Source organism: Corvus kubaryi, unplaced genomic scaffold (assembly GCF_017639235.1).
Source record: "Corvus kubaryi isolate FWS band 111438036 unplaced genomic scaffold, C.kubaryi_AGA036_p1.0 37396, whole genome shotgun sequence".
Taxonomy (NCBI): Eukaryota; Metazoa; Chordata; class Aves; order Passeriformes; family Corvidae; genus Corvus; species Corvus kubaryi.
In genome coordinates, this window is record NW_024581135.1 from 10,236,467 (window position 1) to 10,258,400 (window position 21,934).

Sequence of the window (21,934 nt, forward strand, 5' to 3'; positions counted from 1 at the left end):
GGCGCGGGAGCCGCGAGATGGCGGCGGCTGGGAGCGGCGGGAGCCGGGCGGACAACGGCTACGGCGGGCAGCAGGCGCGGCGCAGGAAGGGCCCGGGCGCGCTGGCCACGGGCTACCTTGTTATCTACAACGTGGTGATGACGGCGGGGTAAGGACCGGGCGGGGCCGCTCGCGGGGCTCTCCGGCCGGGACCGCCGCCGGGGCGCGGGGCTGCCCTCGGCCGAGCTGCGGCCGCGGGTGGGTCCGGCGGGGCGGGGCAGGGCGGCTGAGGGTCCGGGCGGAGAGCAGCGGCCTCTCCAGCCGCCGTGCCCGCGCTCCCGTCCGCCCCGAGCCCATGCGGCTGCACCGCCCGGCTGCCGGGTCCGGGCGCTTGGCTGTGCCCCGTGCCCCCGTGCTGTCGGTGGCCCTGCCTTGCGCTTTGGATAACGCTAAATCGCACAGCCGGCCCCTCGCTCGCCGCTCCTCGCGCTGCAGGGGGCTCCTGCACGTACGGGCACAGCTGGCTCCCGCTGTCCCCGCTCTCCACCGTGCACTGTGACCATAATCCAGGCTGGGTGCCCGGGGGTCCCCCGGAGCCGGTCCCTGTGCGGCCCCTGCCCAGCCTGTGCCAGGCCTCAGCAGCTCCTGGCCCGGTGTGACCCCTCAGCACTGCCCGGCCCCCTCCGCGGCTTGGCCTCTTTCACGTGCCCCTTCCAGAAGGAGTTCTGCACAGCAGCGCAAGTGCGTGTTCCCTGGGAACTGCCGTGTTTTATAACTGATACCTTAATTTGCTCTGCAGCAATTGTCACATCCAGGTGGCTGTAGATTCCTTGCATCACCATGTCTATGGTGTAGGTTCCAGCAGTTTTCAGTAGAGAGGTGACCCTAAATACAGGGAATTTATCCACAGCAATAGTTAAAGGCAAAGGTCTTGAGCCCTGCAAGATTTCTCTATAAATCCTTCAGCTGCTCTGTAATTCGAGCTTGAAGGCTGCTGTTGGGACATGTGAGCTCCTGGACCAGCTTGGTGCTCTGCCCTTGCCCTGCAGAGTGCAAACTGGGGCCAATTGGGGCTGCTCAGGTATGTTCTTGGGCATAAAAATTAAAATAGTGACAACTGGGAACTCTCAAGAGAAAGTAGACTTTTTAATTTTTTTTTTTTTTAATGTGGCTGTGGTGTCTCATTGGAATCCAGATACAAATAACACCATCTTTTGAAAGATTGAGGATATCTGGGTGGGAGGAGAAAAGAGCCTTTAAAATGGATCCCAATGGGCATGTTTTCTGCTAGATAAACCCTGGCGGGTGAGGAGTTGAGCAAAGAGAATAGTGTCATGTTTGAGGAGAAGGTTAGTGTAGAATTAATAGAGATACTATTTACTTCAATAAGGCAGGTGGACATGAAGATTCTTGTCTTTCCTGGTGACGATGCTATTTCAGCTTACAAGATATTTACACTTGTGTGGAACAAAGGTAGGGGAGCAGGGAGAGCTCAGTTCTTGTGAGGTGCTTGGTACACCTGTTACCCAACAGTTGAGTTACTGTGAAATGTTACTAAGCAGGCTTATGGCTCCATAGGATATTTGCAGGGTATTTCACTCAGAGGGCAATGATAATTACTCACCAGTTTGATTTAAGTAATCTGTTGTTTCAGAAATAATTACATGAGTAATACAGCACATTGTAGACAGTCAGGAGGGCTTTTCAGTTTTGTTGTGGTGTCCCTGCACTGTGGTAATAAGTTCACCTCTCTGAGCTCTTCAAAGTAGTAAAAGTATTTCCCTGCTTATTTTGCTGCTCATATGCAATTCACTTGTGTTCATAAAAGATCTAAAAAACCTGAGAGGGAACCTGTGGTATAAATGGAAAGTTTTCTTCATGGTCATGAACTTTTTGTCATGGCAGGCAAGCTCCTGAGCGTGGGAAATTTCTTTTTTTTCAAAAGAACAAGCTAAAAAAATTCAAGTGCTAGAAGCTCAGAAATAAATAACATAAACCTCTATTTGGCTTTCTGTTGTCATGTAAATCTTGATCATGATGTTACCCATTTTCTTGATTTACACCAAGCCTCCTAGAAAATTCCGCTCTTGGGTGGGATGTGATTTATGGTGCTCTAATATGAGCTGCTTTTTTCTGGATGTGTTTGTGAATAGATGATTTTTGCAGTTTGGGGAGTTGCCATAGGAGTTCTGTGATCATGATGATATCTCTGTGTTGTCTCTCACTTTTCTTTTGGGGTAGGTCACCGAGGGCTCTGACTTCATTTGTCTTCAAATGAGTGAGGAGTTTCGCTTCCCCTGGACACTGCTGAAATTCCATAATATACAAGGTCCAGCTTAGGAAAAAAGCTCAATTTGTTTCTTATTATGAAACCTTTTAAAAAGGTAGTTTTTCTGGAGCTGGTTGATGGAAGCTCAGTTGTTCAGATGAAAAGATCAAAAGATTGATACACAGCTGGTGGCAGTGATTATTTACTGACCCCATGTCAGTCAGAGTGCTCAGACTTAGTTTCTCAGACTGCACTGCCTTGGAAAGAGAATTGTGGAAAGAAAAAAAACAAAAAAATTCAAGGTGCCCAGATGATGAAGTGATGCTGTAAAAGCACGGGGGATTTTTTTGAAGTGGTCTGTTTGGTTTGCAAAAGGCTTATAAACAGAAGCACACAGCAATATTGTTGTTCAATAAATAGGTACTAAAGTAAATGTTTTAAAACCATAGTTGCCTTAACTATTAACTTTATTTAAAATGGATCAAGTAACAGTTGAAAAATCTCAGCATAGCTACTGTATCTACTTTTTATTTATCTTGACTTAGCTAAAGAAAAGACAACTGATTCCAAAAATAATAGATCTTACTTCTAGTTTTATGCTGCAGTGCATGTAGTGTGTGGATTCCTAGTAATACAGTGGTTTTTACAAGAGCACAACAGTAGAAAAAGCTTGTGCACCTGTGGATCCCTGACTGGAGCTGCATGCACTTACCATTTGGTTCATGTCTGGGTGATTTCTTTCAGAAATGGGATCAACATGGCACAACGGGGAATAACCAGTGCTGCAGCTGGTTCTCAGCTGTACTTGCTCAGGTTTTATTGCCCACGGTTCAAAGCATTAAGCTGCAGAAAGCCCTGCATCTTGCTTCTCTTTTGTTCAGCCAGACTTTTCCCATCACAGTGTGAAGCTGTATAGTCATGCCTGACCTGGCATGGGAAGCTCATTCTGGAGGCATAGATGCAGCATAGAAATTATTTTTCCTAAAAACTGTGTTTGGCCAAAATCACTAAATAGGGCTGGGTGGGGAGAGAGGGCATGTTGTTAGAGCTGAGTGTAAATGTTAGATAAGCTGCTTTAAAAGGTGATTATGTTTCTTATTTTTAGTCAAGTGCTGTAACTGACTAGTACTTCTGGGTATAAGTAGCTGCTGGTGGTATAAACAATGCATTTAAAAAGGATTTCACTCGAGATCAATGGTAATGTAATAGCTCTTGAATTTGCAAGGATTTATGTTAATCAGTGTCAGCAAAGAGTGTTCTGGGTTATGAGTTTCATTGTCCATGTCTTCAGTGAGTGGTTGTTGAGAGTCAAAGTACACTTCTTCCTTGCAGATGCACTCACTGCATAGCTCTGCTGTATTCTCTTGCATAAATGTTGCAGAACCTCGGTAAACTTTGCATAAGAAAATGCCTTTTTGTGACCTGTGAGAGAGTCAAGGGAGTTAACCTAAGGACCCGAGCACGAAGCTTGTCTATCAAGTCTGACCAACTGAAAGTAAAAAAACTCAGTGTGTGCAGTATTCATTTTTCTTATTCTGGATTAATCAAGGAATGTAATAGTCCAGTTTGGAGTTTACCGACAGCACAGCAGTAATTTAATGAAATGTAACTCCAGCTGGGCTATCAGGTAGAGTTCAGTGCGTAGGTCACAGAAAGCTTAGCTTTCATGAGACAGTGGTGCCTTTTGCTGCCCTTTTAACCTTCTTGCCAAGTTCCACTTTCAGCTGATAGTCCTTGGTTTCACCTTCTCCTGTTCCACTTTCTCTAGTCTTAGAGGATGAAGAACTGTTTAAGAAATCACAGAAGCAGGACAGAGGTACTAAAAGCTTCAGCACTAGCTAGGCTCAGCTTTTCATTTTGTGTGGATTAATGCTCTGATCTGTATCAAATGCTTTTTGAAGGATAGTAAATGGAATGGAAAGTACAGTCTTGCTGGAGTCAGTGATCTGGCACGAGGGTGGAGGTGAGCAAAAGGCTGGAGTTCCTCTGGAAGCCATGGGATTTACCAGTCTCAGTTCAGGTGAGAACAGTTGGCAGGCGCAACCAAGAACTGGCATCTTGTGCAACTGGAGAAGTTGCTCAATTCAGCAGAGTTTCTCAACAGACATGGAAGATCAGGAAAAACAGAGAAACTCAACAGATAAGAACAAGACAGTGTCAACCTGCTCTGATTTCCTGTTCCAAAGAAGAAGCAGTAGGTGTTGCAGGGGAGAATCACTAATGCTGTAGTGCTTACTGGTTTATTCTACACTGGAGTCCAAATACAAAAGGAATCTGATTAATTCTTTGTAAACAGCAATTACTTGGCAAATGTTTGTCCTTCGGTTTCACAAAACAGCTTTAACTGAAATAACTTGTCACTCTGAAAAAAAGGGAGCGCTTGTTTCTCTCCTGTTTATCTTCCCTACTCCCCCTGCTTTTCTTTGGTTCTTGTCTTCGAGAAGTTGATGCAGAAATTAATTAGCTTTCCTTCAGTTCTGCTAATAGATTTTGTTGCAAACACAAACTTGGATGCCAGAATTACTTATTGTTGAAAAATCTGAACTTCACTGTATTTCAAACAATTGCTACATTTGAGATAATATGTGCACATACTTTGCAATACCCAAGCTAATGTGGTACTTCTAAGACTCTAATATGCTGTAAATGAAGGGAATTTCTTCATCATCCCTGTTACAAAACCACAGCTACACACATTTTTCCAAAGGGTAAAAACTATTGCATAGTTAGTGGGCTTGCTACATGACTACACACTGAGGTGAATTGTTAGCAGGGACACAGTGATTTACACGAGGGGTTTGGAGGGAGATGGAGGTAAAGTAGGATGGCATTAAGAGTAGCTGAGAGTGAGACAGCCAGGATGAGCCTGTCAGTGAAAAGTTTGGGAGCCCTCGTTAAGGATTCTCCTTGACCAACCAACCCACCCCTTCTCCCCATGTTTGCCAAAAGCAATTTGAAACTAAAGGTAACTAAAGGTGCTACTTTCAAATGAAAGACTGTTTGACCAGGGTTGTAACTCACCTTGGGTTTGTGGCTTGTCATAGACTTGACTGAAGAATTTCTGATGTTGTGGGCAAGCACCAGCTCTGGACAGCTGTGGTAGTGAAAGTTTCATCAGCGAGGAACAAAAATATTTAGGTTTGTATAATTTACCTGAGGGGAAAATCAGCAGGGCTAACAGGTTACATTGTTCACGTACAGTTGTAGTTATATGGGCACTACTTACACAGGCTTAGACTGATTTGTTGGTTAAAAAGGAAAACTGGGATGGGAATGGCCATGCTGCCTTCAAGGCTTTAGCAGGCTCAGTTTCCTTGCAGTTATTTATCTGTAACTATTTCTCATGTGATGTTTCTCATGTGATGCTACCAACTAAGCTGGATGACTTCTCATAAAGTCTAGGGGTTTACTTTGAACTGAAATGTTAAAATCAATGCCTTCTGAATCTTATGTCACGCTGCTGTAAGTTGGTAAGAGATCTCTGACTAGCTGTCCAGGGTTTTCTGCTTAAACAAAATGTGATGCCAATCTGCCATGAAAACATTCCATAACTAAATTAAATAGGGCACACTGAAAAATAAACGGAGACATTAGAGATACTGGTACCACACTGGTGCTGAAAAATGCTTAAAAATGCATCATCTTTCATTTGGATAAATTAGTAGAAGGTGCAAGTATTTAACATTTCCAGTGTTGTAGAGTTAGTGTATTTCAGGACAGTTCTGCCTGTCGCTTTCTCAGATATCGAAAGAGGGATTAAAGATTTCTTTGTATTTATGCTTTGCTTGATGTCTCCTTTTTTCTCTTTCAGGTGGCTTGTTATTGCAGTTGGTCTAGTTCGGGCATATCTGGCTAAAGGCAGCTACCACAGCCTTTACTATTCAATAGAAAAGCCCCTGAAATTCTTCCAGACTGGAGCTTTGCTTGAGGTGGGTGTAGTCCTATTCCCTGGCATTATGAATATTTGCATGAATATCTTGTATTCATGTATTGTTGTATTTCTTACATTTACTTTAATTCTACTGAACATCTCGCACAAAAGCTGAATTTTCCTTTTAGCAAGTGGTGAGGGAGTTTTACTGTCTGCTGTTTAGCTTGGGCAGCAGAGCTAAATATTAATCATTGAAATGCAAATACTGAATCTTAAGCTCTTGTAACAGAACTAAATGTGTGTCTGAATTGCTTAATTTGAAATGTTAGTGATTTGAATTTTTCTTTTTGTTCTAGATTCTGCACTGTGCACTTGGTAAGCTTGCAAATTTTCAGTTTATTATTTTTATAGAAGACTGCACTTTTAGCAATATATTAGCAAGAAAAATGTTACAGTCTGTGAATTGCCAAATTTAATTCCTGCATAACTTACTAATTTTTTTTGAAATACATTCCAGTTTTCTACTCCCTAATTTGTGAAGTCACAAAACAGTAAAACTGTGCTTCAGCTCCTATCTGAATGTTCACTAGCCACTATTTAAAGAGTAAGAAGGCATTGAGGTTCCTAAAGCTGCAACTCCAAACTTGCTGTTTTTCATCATCATCCAGACAGTCCCCGTACCAGAGGGGGCATTAGATTGTAGGTTCATAGTGAATTCCTGTGGGGTGTTTTAATAACCAAGTGAGGCAGTGGGGAGAGCTCAAACTCGTGCACAGGAATGTGTCAGCAGAGGGCAGTCTGGTTCTGTCGTTGATGAAGTAGTTCTGACCCTCCTGAATCATCCAGTTACTCTGAACACGCCTTAAAAAGGCGGTTTGTAAACTGTGCACCGATCATCCCAAGAAATGAATGATCATATACACCTCAAATTAATGTAAAGGCTTGTGTGTATCATCTATTTACCTGTGTTGCCAAGGCAGTCCTTCCAATGCTGTTTTATTTTACTAAATCTCAATTACGGTTTTTTTCCAGAATAAACCATACTTCTAAAAAAAATTTGTCAAAAATTAATATTAAAACGTGCCAACTTTAAGGTCTTATTTAACAAGTGGCAAGAAGGGAAAGTTAAATCTTGGAACACTGGACAGAAAACCTTGCAGATAAAATGCTGTTTTTACCATCCTAAATTCATAATGCTCTGCTATTTTCTTGACCTAAACTGGTATGCAGACACCAGTGTTTACTAGTACTAAATCTAAGTATGTAAAAAGTGTAATTGGATTATCATTTCTTCACATTTGGGTGTCTGTGCCCATACAGATCAGTGAGTAGCAAGAGGAAGTCCTGTGTTTCACCTTCCAGGCTGATGCAGAACAGCAAGTAAGATGATTATACAGCCTGCCTGTGTGCAAAACTAATAATTCTGGCTCAGCTGATTTGCTGTGTGGATCCATTTAGCCCATGTTATCCTTAAGAGCACAATTTAATATTAGTGAAAAGAGCCCATTAGGGGAATGTGGCAACATTTTATACCATTATTATTCTATCATTGCTTTCCCTAACAAAGCTCTTTTGCAAAGGAGTTATTTTCTCATAACTGGCCATGGATTATATTTTTTTCCTGTTAATGGAAGTGTTTGTCAGCTAAATAAAATGAGGGGGTTTTGCACAGCTGGATGCACTGCTGCTGTCTGCTGTAGTCCTACTGACTCTAGCGAAAGTTTCTATGCAAGGAGAAACAGGAAACTTGCAGATTCCTTTGCCCCTGCTGAACTAATTGCTCTAACTAGAACTGTAATTCTCTGTCAATAGAAGAGCTTATCTGTGACAGATGGCTGTGTGTATCAGCATAACTTTTCTTTCCACATCTTTTCAGTAGAATCTGAAATGTTAGCATCTGTGAGGCAAGTCCTTCAAAATATGAAGGTTGGTAGGGAAGTGTCTCTATGAAGCATGGTTGAGAACAGGACTTTGACATGTGGCAAAGGTTTAACAAATGCAGAGCTCTACCTGGAAAGGAGGTAATATGTAGCCCAGAGACCAAGACAACATGGTAAAACTGAAGAGAGCTATGTCTGTAGGATTTTTCTTTTTACTCTCAAAGAAGCCAAATATATGAATGAAAATAATTCAAATGAAACTTGCTTTTGACTTTTCTTATTCTTCCTTCCTGTTTCATTTTCCTCATTGGTTCTCTACATCTTTCTGAGGCTGTTGTGTTGCTTGTGATTTGCATTAGATTTAGAAAAACTTTTTACTGTATTTTAGGAGCTAGACCTGCTCTGGCATTTGTCTTTATCATTTAGCTGTTGGAGGAAAATAAAACTTTATGAAGCAAAGTTTAGAAATTTTGTGTAATCTTGCAGTCTAAAGCTATTCCTGCTCTGTCAGACCTGGGTGTGTCCTGTGGGTCCTTTTACTGGCAGTTTAATTGGCACCTCAGAACTTGCTGGGAGAACCAGTGATATCTGCTTCCTTGAGAGGATCTTCAGGTTGTTTCTGTACCTACCACTGCATCAGCTGTTGCTTGGGGTTTGTTTGTTGTGGGGTTGGTTTTTTTGTTGGTTGGTTTGGTGTTTTATGAGTTGTATTTCCAGGAAGGAATTATAAATTTTGCATCTATCAAAATATGGGCTAGATTAGTGTTTCTGAAAAATAATTTTTGCTGGCTGTTTTTTTGGGATATACAGTGCAAAACATATTTATTGTTTTTGCTTTTTAAATCACAATAATGAAGAGTAACTTGGATATTTTAATCAAACGGGGTTTATTTGAAAGCTTGTATCCCAAAAGCTGTTTGATTGAAATCATCCTATTGAGCTGTTCCATGTATTGAAGAATGTGCTGTTATTACACCAAGACCAATTACTTTTGTTTACATTTTGATGCAGAAAGTCTTGTCAGGGGATTGCACTGCATTAGGCTGTATAAACACACCAAAAAACTAACTCCATATTTTCAAATTAAAAAAAAATTAAATGCTTTCCTTCCAGAAATGTCAAATACCTGGACTTCGGTGTAGCTGTGTTTTATTTCCCCATCCCTACCTCCCACCCTGGTAGTCAGGAATATTTACTAATTGCAAAATATCTTCCAGGCATTGTTCCCTCTTCTGTTGTTCTGACTGCTTTCCAAGTGATGTCAAGGGTTTTCCTGACATGGGCAGTAACACATAGTGTAAAAGAGGTAAGTCAAGCTACAAACTGATAGAAAAACTATTGATCCATGGTGAAAAGCAAGTGTTGATTGCTGTCTTATTGTCCTTAAAATGTCTTCTGTCTGTATCCCAACATGGGAAATTGTTCATTTGAATTTCTGTGGATCAAAAGAAATAAAAATAGATTTGATGTCATCTTTTGTTGATGGTCAAACAGAGCGAGGTCTAATTCTCTCACTGTGAGACATCTAGCTCCTGGATAGATTCTGCAGTCCTTACTGACAGGTAAAGAGGTTCCAGTGTGTAACACAGAACACTGAATTTGGTACAGCCTTCTAGTGTTCATCTCATTAGTGCCATAATTAAAAGGGAAATCTCGCTGCCCTCCTGCATACACAATTCACTTTTTGTGGCATCTGAAACTCCCCCTCAGTTGTTTGTGCACAACAGTGCCTCCATGCTCTCCATTGTCACTCTCCAGGATAATCTCTCCTCTGTCCTTCATTCAACTTTCTTATGTCCAAACTTGGGTGGTCTTTGGGGGCTGTGTGTTTTTTCTCACTGCTCACCACACCAAAGAGTGCTGTACTCTATGCAGATCTCTTTAGAATCCTTTGGAAGCCATGTTTTTTGAAAATTATTCCTGACAGCTGTTTTAAAATCTAGACATGCTTTAATTGGTAGAGGTTATGCTGACTGACTCATGTCATCGGAATCCTTCTAGTAGCCCAAATATGCTGCATCTCTGCTGTTACTTTAGCCAACTAATCTTACTGGTTTTCTTCTCATTAAAGGAAGAAATTAGTCTCGGTACCAGTGTCAGCATGGGTGCCTGAAATAAGTGACAGTCATTTTATGCATAAGATTATTTGTGACTTGTGACTTGCCATGGAGAATGTCTTAAGGAACTTGTCTTACTACAAAGTCTTGAGGGAAGCTGCTTTCTCTTCCTTCCTCCAAAGCTGTTACCAGAGCAGCCAGGCACATGTAGAGTAACATAAGTCACTGTAGTTCCTAGTAATTAACAGCCCTTTCTGGTATTGTGGTGCTTGTTCACATGAAGCTTTAGTTTCATGCTACTTAAAGTGGAGGAATGTTATTTTTCTCAATAAACATAAAATCTTGGAAATAATTCTTTTCTAATGGATTTCCCTTTTGGTGCAAATTAATGTACTCTGGTCTCTGTTAATTCACCGGGAATCAGTACTAGATTTTGAACAAAAAAAAAAAAAAAAAGCCATAATCTCGACACATTGGATTTTATATATATGTATAAAATACTTTAAAATAAATATTCTTGGAGTTTTGCTTGTTATATATATGATGTTGGGATACCTGGTGCTTCATAAAGAACGGTGATAATCTGTTTTTATGAATTGTCTCCTGGTTTTGATGTAACCCAAATATTAAAGGCTAGATTGAATGGATTAGAATTATTCCATGTGCTGTCTGTTAGACATCAAAGAAAAACCTGTAATATGATTGTGGGTTAGGTTTTTTTGAAGCTTATGCCCACATTCTCACCAGAGAAAGCCAACAAAATGGGAGAAAATGGGAGCAATGAATTTAGCCAAACATTTGACTTTTAACAAGGATTCTTTCAACAATACTCCATGCAGATTTTTTTCCCCACACTTGTGTGGTCTTCTGGCTAAAGTCTTGCGAGAGGCTGTATTATGTGTTGCTTTTTTAATGTCTTAGAAAGTGGGTATAAGAATGGCAAGGATGAGGAATCCTGTGATGAGTTTCTGTAAGTCTGTGACTTAGAGCAAATAAATCAAATAAGAGGCTGTATTCCGCCCCCTCCCCTTCCCCCAACCAGGGAGCCTGCAGGCTCACCTGGGGAGACGTATTGCAAGTGTCACAAGTGTTCTACTTTCTCTAAAGGGCTGTCTGCACAAGTGAGCTCCATGGTGAAGGCCAGGATTAAATTGTCACACAGCTTTATGGAACTTGTAAGCAATGCAGTTGCATGATGAGGTTCTTGTAAAATAAAACTCAGTTTTCCTCTTTAACTTTTTGAGTGAGGCTTGTTCAGTATCTTGCTTTCCAGACTGTTTTCATATATAATACAGCTGAAAGAAGAAATGTGTATTGCATCCCTCCTGTCAGGATACACTTCTGGAAATGTGATGTGATTTGAAGCATGCTTCTCGCCACTAACACGTTTGTGCTTTTTGTTGACTTCAGTGCTGATGTGTTGTTAAACTCAATATGAAGCTATTCACAACAAATGTTAAAGCATGGCAAATGTTAAAGCACTGCACACTTCTCCTTGCCTGCACTGTAGGAGCAGTTGTTGGTATTGTGGAAGAGGGCCTGGCATGTAATCACTGCTGGCCATTACATCAGAAAGGAATCAGTTCAGTGAATTTTACTGTTTCCCCTGCAAAGGAAGGAGGAGAATAAGCAGCCTCGAATGAAGGGCTGGGAGGATGTAGGCATAGGAGAACAGAGAGTGTCCTTCAGTTCAAAAGGTGTCTTTTTGAATTTGTGTAAGCACTGAGATCATCTGGTGACATCATGGCAGGCCTTTGTGGAATTCCATTCTGGTAAATAATTCTGCACCCAGTTCTGATGGGTGGTTAAAAAATGGTGTCAGCAGGCATTTGCTGCTTATCCCATTGGGTTCAATTACAGATGAGTCGCAAATAAGTGTAATACAGTTTTAGAGGAACCTTTGTAGAACACACAGTCAAGAGATGCTGTGAAAGCAACATATACAGCATGTGGAGCTGGTATTGGGACTCCAGTATCTGCAGTTGTGAATTGATATCTTCAATCAGTGGTAAAGCATACTTACCTACAAGAAGGAAGAACATCTTAATTTATTATATTTAAGACTAAGTTGTAGTAAAAAGTCCATGCTGGAAGGGTCAGAACTCTGAATAATGAGTACTGTTGAAAAGGCTGACTCATCACTGCTTTACATCTAGGTAAAATTCGAGCAATGCCATACAACACAATAGTCAGGCGCTTTGTGCCTACTGTGAAGCTTCCTTTCTTTCCCCTTAATTTTATGTTTTATTTTTCAATTACTGTACCAGAGAACCAGCTCTTTGGAGAGAGACGTGCTGTTCCAACATTTTCCATCATTATACTTGCATAGTGCTGCTGGTTTTGCTCTTCTGCATTGGATTGCTTAATTATGTGTTTAGCTGAAATTTTCTGCAAATTTGTCAAACTGTTACTCTTAACGTAGAGAAATTTCCCTTTCCATTCTTAAGGAGAACATTAAAAACCTCTCAGGCTTTATTTTGTCAACTCCCAGTTCTCATCTTGCATCTTAAAAGACAGTGGTTTCTTTGATATTTTAACAAACATTGTCTGCTATTCACAGTACTGAAAAAAAGCTAAGATATATTCAGGGCCCTCCTTGATATGTTGGCTTAAAACATATGCCAAAAACTGATGCCTATTGTATGTTTGACTCCTATTAAGAGAGCTGGACAAATAAGATGTAAATAAAGTGTAAAGTTTGTCCTTCCTTGAAAGACTGGCATGAAAAAAAGTAGTGGAAGAAGAATTGAATTCTCAGAGCAGCACTGACTGACCTTAGTGGTTTATTAAAGGTCTGTGTATTTGCCTTATTTTCAACCTGGAGGAGGAATGATGCAAATGCAGTATTAGCAGGGGCTAAAAGAATAAGACTCTTGAGAAATTGTTTTGTAAATCAGTTCTCAGGGGATTTATAATATACATTTCAGTCATCTTTATCTGAAGTACTGAAAAATTGTCAGTGCTCAGAGAGAAGTTCTGACAGCGACAGACTGGTGGACAGCTATGTGAGTGTGCAAGAAACTTTATAATGATAACCACCAGTTTCCAGTCTTCTTTCTTCCTTAAATAGGGACACAAGCTATGAAGGCACAATCAATGATTCTTTAGGTGACCTAACAGGGTTGTGTGTTTCATAATAGTGTGAACTATTATTTTAATACTGTTTTACAAAGGAAATGGGGGGAGATTAGACCTCAAAGGCAGTGTTACAGATGTCATATGATAGAGTTGGACTCTAACTGCTGTAATTTTCTACTTTCATGCATATGATTCACTGTCAGCATCCCAGTTTCTTGTCCTTGCTCATATCCTTGGATGCTACTTCAAGCTACAGACTTTTGGGTTTTGACTTTACTGATTTCCAGAACTAGGGAAAGAAGGGGGATTTAAAGTGCAGGTTAAAGCCTGTGACTCACAGGTTTAGGGGGAAGCTCATCACTAAGCTGCTACTCCTGATTTGACCAGAAGATGCAGCTCTGGAGTGCTTGTCAAGCACATTCCTCTTTTGTAACAGCAGCATCTGGGAAGTGCTGTTAACTTTTCCATGTTGAGAGCTAAGTATCGCTTATCAAGCAGACCTCAAACAGGATCCAGATCCTGCAGCAATGTGTAAAAATAGATTTGCTCTTTTATGATGATGTAAGGGAGATTTATATATAAACAAATTATCAGAATGTGGAAAAAGAATAAGGTGCTTCTGCTGCAAAATGCAGTGAAAGTGACCTGAAATGTTGCATGCAGCAGAACATAGATTTACAGCACAATACAGATTACCAGCAGCTCTACATTCCAGGATAGCTCAAGATTTCTGAAAAAATTTTTCTGGGTTTTCCAGTCTGTAATAAAGCTTTTTCTGGGTAATTCCCATGAGTGTTTTTACCCAAAAGTATATGATCAGTTGATCAGTTCCCTCCTATTAAAAAGTTTCTGATTGTCCATATATATATATATATGTATGTATGTATGTTCTTGTTCCTTGTTTTTTCTCTTGGTTTGTACTTTGTCCAAGATGAACAGAGTGCACCACCCACATCTCCTGACTTCCTTTTCTCTTTCTTCAAGAGAGGAAAAGAGAAAATGTGGGCCCCCGTGGCTGAGCTCTTTTCATTCCCACGGTCCAGTGAATATGGGCTCAAGGTGCTTATACAGCTGGAAATTATGTTGAAGAGGGGAGGGAAGGAGGGAGAAGGCTGTATAAAAATCATGTCTGCTCTTTCAAGAGTTTGTACTGTGGGTATGTGACCCCACATACACTTGATCCATCTGGAACTTGAACATCATAATGATCCTCCATAATCTGATATAACTCTTCATTTTAAAATACATTCTTTTGGTGATTAACCTTCTAAATATCACAGACAAAGGCAATTTATCACAGAATATTTTGAGCTGGAAGGGACCCACAAGGATCATTGAGTCCAGCTCCTAAATGAATGGCCCATACAGGGATCAAACCCACAATCTTGGCATTTTTAGCATCATGCTCAGACCAGCTGAGCTGATCTCAGGGTTAAAATATGGAGGGAGTTACAGCTAGTTCAGTGATGTGTGACTGACATAAAAGCTCCAAGAGGTGTAAAGCAGTGAAACATGATATTCCTTGGGTGTTACATTAGAGGAACAAATGTTATGATAAGCAGAAAATGGAGCAAGGAACAGTAAATCAGGTACCTGTCAAGCTTACCTGAGGTGAGACACTCTGAGTATCGTTCTTCTCTCCTCCCAGCCTGACATCTGGTGTTAGCTGTTTTGCTGCTGCTCAAAAGTAGGACCCAGTTGCTCACCAGAGAAAGGAAAACTGTGCTTCTACTCAGAAGGACCATGAAGTAGTATCAGAATATTAAGTGTAAACCAGGTATTGAGTGTAGACCATTCTTTCTGCACTAAGAGTCAATCGTAGGACTGAAATAGAAGCTGGTACTCTATAGGAATGGGAAGCGTTAAGAATTATACTCAGCATTTCAGGAATTTATTGTACCAATTTACCTTGCACAGAGTATGAGGGCTTAAGTTACCTGATCATGAAGCAGAGCTATTCTGAAGCAACTAGAAAAATTCAGAGCATGATAAGAAGGGTTTTTTACTGTTGTTACTAATATTGCTTTTAAGCTCATTCTTGAAGTCTGATCTCTAAAATGATGCAATAAAGCAACCCACAGGAATTGATTTCTGTGAGGTTTTCTTGGGTCTGGTGGGTAACTGGTAATGCTCGAGTTCATACTGAGGCTTTTTTCCTTTCTCACAGGTACAAACTGAAGACAGTGTCCTCTTGTTTGTAGTAGCTTGGACAATCACCGAGATAATCCGTTACTCTTTTTACACGTTTAGCTTGTTAAACCATCTCCCTTATCTCATCAAATGGGCCAGGTCGGTAGCATAATAAAAATCACAGCTTTAAAGCACTGATCTGACAGGGATATTTATCTTGTAAAGTAGTTGCAGTGCAAAAAATTAGATTCTGCCTCCAGGTAATTGCCCTGTTTGTGAATGTGACTGCCTAGCTTCTTTCCAGCAGATTTCTGGGTTACAAAAATCTATTGCATTGCAAGCTGAAAGAGTAGTTTGTCTGAACTCAGTTCCATTTACAAAATGATTGTTTGTCAGAAACTGATATTTAACAGTAAGGGATGACAGTAAGTAAACTGACATTTAGCAGTAATTCTTGAATCCAGTTGTTGCACTTGATATATTCTTTAAGCTCATTGATTAACATCAAGTATATTTGACCCCATTTTAAGTAGTAAAATGACCTCTACCAAAGACTTCAGAAATCAAAATAATAAAGTCTGTGTGTGTAGAATAGTTTTAAAGATAATTTTTAGATTCTCAGATAAAATCTTAAGTATTTCCAAATGATTCCTGATTTGAATACTTACCTTGTAATAAAGTTAATACCTTGCCAAATAAGAGCTAAGAAAAATAAATACTGAGTGGAGAATTCAAAATTTGAATAGTCATAATATCATTTAACAAATATTTTGTCAGAGTTTGCCATAACTTTTTATTTTTTCTGTGTATGTTTCATTCTAGGTACACTTTGTTTATAGTATTGTATCCAATGGGAGTGTCAGGCGAATTACTCACAATATATGCTGCATTACCCTTCGTCAGGCAGTCTGGCTTGTATTCCATTAGTTTACCTAACAAGTACAATTTTTCATTTGACTACTATACATTCCTGATCCTGGTCATGATCTCTTACATTCCAAGTAAGTATGAGTTTGTTAGGTTTTTTAGTATTAACAGCTGTACCGGGAAAAACAAACAATTGTGGGATTAACGTACATAGAAGTAACTAATTTAGCCTGCTGATGACCTTGTTTAATTTTTGCATGGTTCACAAAGGTTTAGTATCTCATGGAAATTTCAGCTTTTGCTGTTTGTGTGTGTGTATTTTCCATCCCCTACTTTGTTGTTCTGCAAACATGCTGTGTAACATAGTCTTAGAAATAAGAGGAGAGAAAGCTCTGGATAGAGAGAGGTGAAGGAGGCACCAGTGTGTATAAAGTGCCTTAGAGTCTGAAGAAGCGACACTAGAATTACAAAAAATCAAACAAATCTGTACATTTCTCCTGGAAGGACTTTTTCCTCCTTGCAGTCTGTTCTCTTTGTATTGTGTGCATGCAGTTAAGGCAACTTTTGTGATCTGCTTCTACATGCAGAGTAAATAAGGCATTTTGCATTTAAAAATGTGATTGCTCTAGCAAAAAAATAAATAGTACCTGAAGCCTAAGGACAACATCAGTTCATCTCTAGAGAGTAAAAGGCAATAGATAACTTAAGCAAAAAGTGGATAAGCACATCCTCTAATGGAGAATTGGTGACCTTGACCATGTGACTGTGCATCTTGCCGGCCTCGCTTCACACTTTATTGACTTGAGTCTGTTTTCTCCTCAGTCTTCCCTCAGCTGTATTTCCATATGCTACATCAGAGGCGAAAGGTACTCTCCCACACTGAAGAACATAAGAAGTCGGAGTAATTCCAACTCTTTTTCAGAACTTTTCAAACATCAAAATGCTGCAGTTTTTCAATACCCAGCACATTTGTAAAGAATATACCAAGATAAGTCAGAGGTAAAAGACAAATAATTTAGCAAGAATAACCAATAAATCTGATTTCACTGAAATTCCAGGATGTCAAACATTAAAATAATTTTCAGCTTGCAGTGCTTCAGAAAACTTAAACTTTATATGGCTTGGCAGTTAACCTTTTCCTTAAATGATGTGCTAAATGGTTTTCATTTATTACTAAATGCCTGAAGGTTGCAGTATGAGTGATGAAGTTGTAGCCACTAAATGCCTGAATTGGGATTACATTACTGATACCTCTTTTTTTTAAGTGCTTGACTGCATGCCAGAAACTGTATGTATTGCTGTGAAAGCAAACAATATGCTCTGGAATATTTCAGGATAATGTCAGAGACTTCAGTGGAGAATGTAATCTGGGCAAAGTGCTTGAACTTGGAAAGGTAGGTTGTGTATTTAAAAGGTGATGGGAACAAGAACAAGAAGCCAGTTACAGAAAATGGGGGGAATGTGGTTGTTTAGGAATTTAAACAGCACAGTGTCTGACCAGGGTGTGTTCTCTGAAGATCTTGTTTAAGCTGATTACCCAAATGCTAATGTTAATTCCGAGGCTGTACTTCTTATCTGAAACATTAAAACTCCCCCAAGTACTGCATCCCTGAATACTTTTTTTATGTATTGGAAAAAAAAAATTAATAATAACTGTAACACTGCTAGTGGTATCAGCCAGAAACAGGTGCAGTTCTCCCTTTTTTACTTTATCATCTCTAATCACTGTCTGTGATACTCATCCTTCAGTGCTGAGGACTACTTGGTCTACTATGATCTACTGTGTTTGAGGGCCTTGTTCCTCAGCCTAACTTTTCTCAAGTGACTGAGGTCATCACGGGCACATCCAAGCAGGCAGTTCCAGGCACTCAACTTCTGAAGTGTTGCAAAGTCGTAAGATGCTCCTTGCAAAGCAGATTATCTCACGTGTTACATGCTGCTTTTTCAGACTGGGCAAGCCACCCTCATCTGTTCTTTGGAAAGAGTGGAAGACCACAAAAAGTTATATTCTCCTAGGTGCTTTCTCTGGGTTCTCAGCTTTCCTTTTACCTTGGGAAGGTAAAAGGAAAATGAAAGAGCTGAGAAAGCCTTGTGGTGAGGCAGAAAGCACTAATGCTGTGTGAGCTGTGCCCCAAGTCTAGAAGAAACTTCATTGGGACTAAAAAGGTGGGGAATGGAAGGAACAAAGGGAGAAGGGAAATGAACAGAAATCCAAGCAGAGACAAAAGGAAATGTAGGTTATGGCTTTGCTCTGTTAGGAATTGATGGCCAAATAGTCTTGTCTGCACCCAGTCAGAGACACTAGACAAGACTGCATGGGCTTCTCTGGCTTCCCTCTTGTTAGATGATTTAGTGCGTGCTACTTACAGTGCTGCCTCGTGCTGTGCCTGCCAGCACCTCCCCTGGACATGGCCCAGTTGTGTTTGACACATCCCAGCTCTCCCTAAACACAGCCAGGAAGTACTGAGGACACAGGCTCTCTGTTATAGCACTTGGGAAGAGATGGATTTACAATTATTTAGGTTGATGCTTGTCAGAGCTGTATTTAAAAAAAAAAAACTTGGCATTTTTCAGTAATTTTCTTTGGCTTCATCAAAAGGACTGAATTTTCCTAACTCTCACTGTATAGAGCCTTTTGTGTTCAACACAAATACGACTATTACAAGCAGAGAGAGGCTAAGAGACAATAATAATCTTTGCTTCTATTGTCAACATTTTGGAGCCAATTATTGACTGGATTAAAAAATACAGGAGGTTGTAGCAAGTTGGGTGTTGGTCTTTTCTCCCAAGTTACAAGCAATAGGACTAGAGAATACTGCCTCATGTTGTGCCAAGGAAGGACTAAATTGGATAGTAAGAAAAATTTCTTCATGGAAAGGCTTGTCAAGCATTGGAACAAGCTGCCCAGGGAAGTGGTAGAGTCACCATCCCTGAAGGTATTTAAAAGAGCTGTAGAGGTAGTGCTTAGGGACATGGTTTAGTGGGATTTTGCAGTGTTAGGATAATGGTTGGACTCAATCTTAGAGGTCTTTTCCAACCCAAACAATTCTGTGATTCTATTACTGTGGCCATATACAACCTCAAAATGTTTTGGATTCAAAGATGCAACAATTCAATTCATTTCTGTATTAGCTTATGTGCTTTGTTGTAGTGATCTGAGAAATGTTATATTATTCTGAACTCATTGTTTGAAAGTGTAAACTTCAGCCTCTGAACAAAACATCTCCTTTTGCTTATACTTGCTATTAAAGAAGTTAATGTCAATATTTCTGAAGGATGTCATCTGAAAGATCTGATTTCCTGATGTACTTAGGTTGCTGGATATTGTCAATGCTCAGCTCCTGAACTTTTTTTAATTTGATTTCTGTGCCCAAATAAAAGATTTGGTTTCAAATTTGTTGGTCCAATTTGGAGGAAAAAAATGGCTGTGTAATACTCCTACATGAAACAAACTCCTGGCTCTGTTGATGGGAAAGGTACAGTACAGATCTACAGTGGATAGCACTGGCACCATGGAAAAGCAGAGCAAGCTGCCAGCAGGGAGAAAGCTTGTACAACCAACGCCTTTACTGAATAGGCTTTATTGTGGAATATTTAATTGAAAATACTGATTTATCACACAAATGCAAATAAACTACAGTCTTTTAAAAGAAAGTGGAGTTACTTTTCCTTTCAAAAGGAAAAGAAATTGCTTTCACAGTAAGAATTCATACCGGTAAAGTTGATTTATAAATTATAGTCTGAAATATGAACTTGCAGTTACTGTGTACAAAAATTCAGTGCTTCATCTTGCAGTGCTTTTTCAAGTTTACCTTCTGTGGAAGTCACTGGAAGGTGATCTTGAGAGAGAACTGTGGGATGCCTTAATACTGTTCAGGTTGTTCCCTAATACTGACTTTGCTGACACATGGGTTTCTCCTCCTCATAAAAGAAGTAGTTTCTCCTCATCTGTCACTGAAATTGTAAAGTGGTTTCTGTGAACTCTGTAACAGAAGCTTTGACTGGTACTGTGTCACAAATGCAGAGGGTTTTATTTTCCCCACAGACTGTTTACTTGGCTTGCATGTTCTCTATCAGCATATCCAAACCAGCAGGCCTTCCCTGCTTCAGTACTCTCTGTTGTGTGCACTGGTTCAGTTGACAACACTTTATGTTCTACCATGCCAGCTCTGAGTTAGTCACTACCCTCCAAAAGACCAAGGTTTTCACCAGTGTGTAGCTTACAACTGGAATTGTAGAAATGTTCATATTGTAAATTACAGTAAGATGCAGGTCACGGTGCAAGTAAATTGTAATTTTTCACAATGTGATGTTTTTAATCAGAGGTTTTTTTCTTAACATTCTGAAGGTTGGCATTTGTGTGGACCAATCTGCAGTGTCATTTTAAAACCTATCTTTCAGCTTAAAATTTTCATGAGTATACATCAAATCATGTATTTTGATGTATATGTCAGTGAAACTTGGGTGAAAACTATATACAGTCATTTTTGTATTTTTTTCTATGTTGTGAAGAATAAAATTGTAATTTTATAAGTCTGATTCACTAAGATTATTCTAAGTTAAATGTATTTTTTGTATATTTAGGAATCTGGTATTACCTGGAGCTCTGAAAGACTAAGCGTAGATTTTTTTATGCATGGTTGAAAGATATTTCAACTTGATAATGCAGTGAAATGGTTTGTATGCTAAAATACTAGTCCATGTTTTTGCCTTGTGAAATTGATTCTGTGCTCTCTGCCTGGATTTGGCCTACTGATCAGTGATACTAATTGCTATAATCCAAATAAAATATTTCTGAACAAAATATGTTGTATTGTTACTGTTTAAGGAACAAAAGCAGATACTTTACAAATGTAAGTTAGGGCTGTATTTTTATTAATTTGTATACAATGTGTACCTTTTAATTTACAAGTTCTTTTAGCATTTGTAACTCTGGAGCTCAGACAAAAGAATAAAGAAACTTCATACTGTTACTAATGCTCTGCTTTCCACGTTTAAAAGAAGTGCTCATAACAACACCTTAACTGACTATGTCAACACTCACAACTTCCTGAAGGATCCTCAATTGAATGTGAGCTCTTTGTTCTCCTGCTGTTGTCTGCACTCTGGATGCTGATGGTTTCCTTCAAAAACAAAACTGAGTATTATAAATTTAGTGGAACGCTTAACTAATGCAACAGAATACTTCAGAGTTCATTTACTAAATATAATATGTCTGCTACCACGGCAACGTTTTTAGCATTTTTAACACTTCCTGAGAGATTTTAAAAACTGTATCTAGATGGTATGAATGCTCATAAATAACAAGTTAGAATCCTCTAATAGGAACTGAGTGGTAGCTGCAGAGGGAATGCTATTATTCTCAGCATATGCTTGTCATAAGATTGCACAACTACAGGGATTTTTTTGTTGGCTGAAGACAGGATGAAATGGTGTTGTCATGCCCAGCATCAGCACATGCCCTACTCATGATGGCTGTGACTTAGCACTTGCTGTGTAATTAAAATCTTGGAAATGCTGCGCTGTGGAGAGGTGCTGAGCTCTCTTTGTGCCTTACAGTAACTATCACTGGCTATTTGTTTCCTCTCTGCATTTTGAAAACAGTATGTGTGGAAACAATTTTAGTTCCCTAGGGTAACATTAAAAAGTTGGAAAAGCTGAGGATTCTGTGGTTGTCAGCAAGTTAATGTTATGAAAGTGTGTAAGGCTCATCTTAAAGCATTGGCAGTTCTTGACATAAGACTAGAGGAGGGATCTGTGCTGGGTGCTGAATATAAAATAAAAAGGTGTGAATATCTGTGTG

The 21,934-nt window shown here is 39.7% G+C and overlaps 1 protein-coding gene and 1 long non-coding RNA gene across 3 annotated transcripts in view; one reads left to right on the forward strand and one right to left on the reverse strand.

Annotated features, from left to right (window-relative positions):
• On the forward strand, positions 1-21,104 carry HACD2 (3-hydroxyacyl-CoA dehydratase 2). 2 transcript variants are annotated; one of them, XM_042040696.1, is made up of 7 exons: positions 1-148; positions 6,060-6,177; positions 6,476-6,494; positions 9,217-9,305; positions 15,302-15,423; positions 16,087-16,265; positions 16,954-21,104. In XM_042040696.1, exons 1-7 carry the CDS (start codon positions 18-20, stop codon positions 17,034-17,036), a joined length of 741 nt encoding a protein of 246 aa, XP_041896630.1. In that variant the 5' UTR covers positions 1-17; the 3' UTR covers positions 17,037-21,104. The 2 variants fall into 2 exon arrangements, with proteins under 2 accessions (XP_041896630.1, XP_041896631.1); XM_042040697.1 differs by lacking the exons at positions 1-148; positions 6,476-6,494 and having other exon boundaries at positions 6,090-6,177.
• The window catches only part of LOC121670465, a 7,052-nt gene continuing 6,101 nt past the window's right edge, over positions 20,984-21,934 (reverse strand). Inside the window, exon 3 of the long non-coding RNA XR_006018145.1 lies at positions 20,984-21,254. This is a non-coding gene — a long non-coding RNA (uncharacterized LOC121670465). The remainder of the gene's footprint in view (positions 21,255-21,934) is intronic.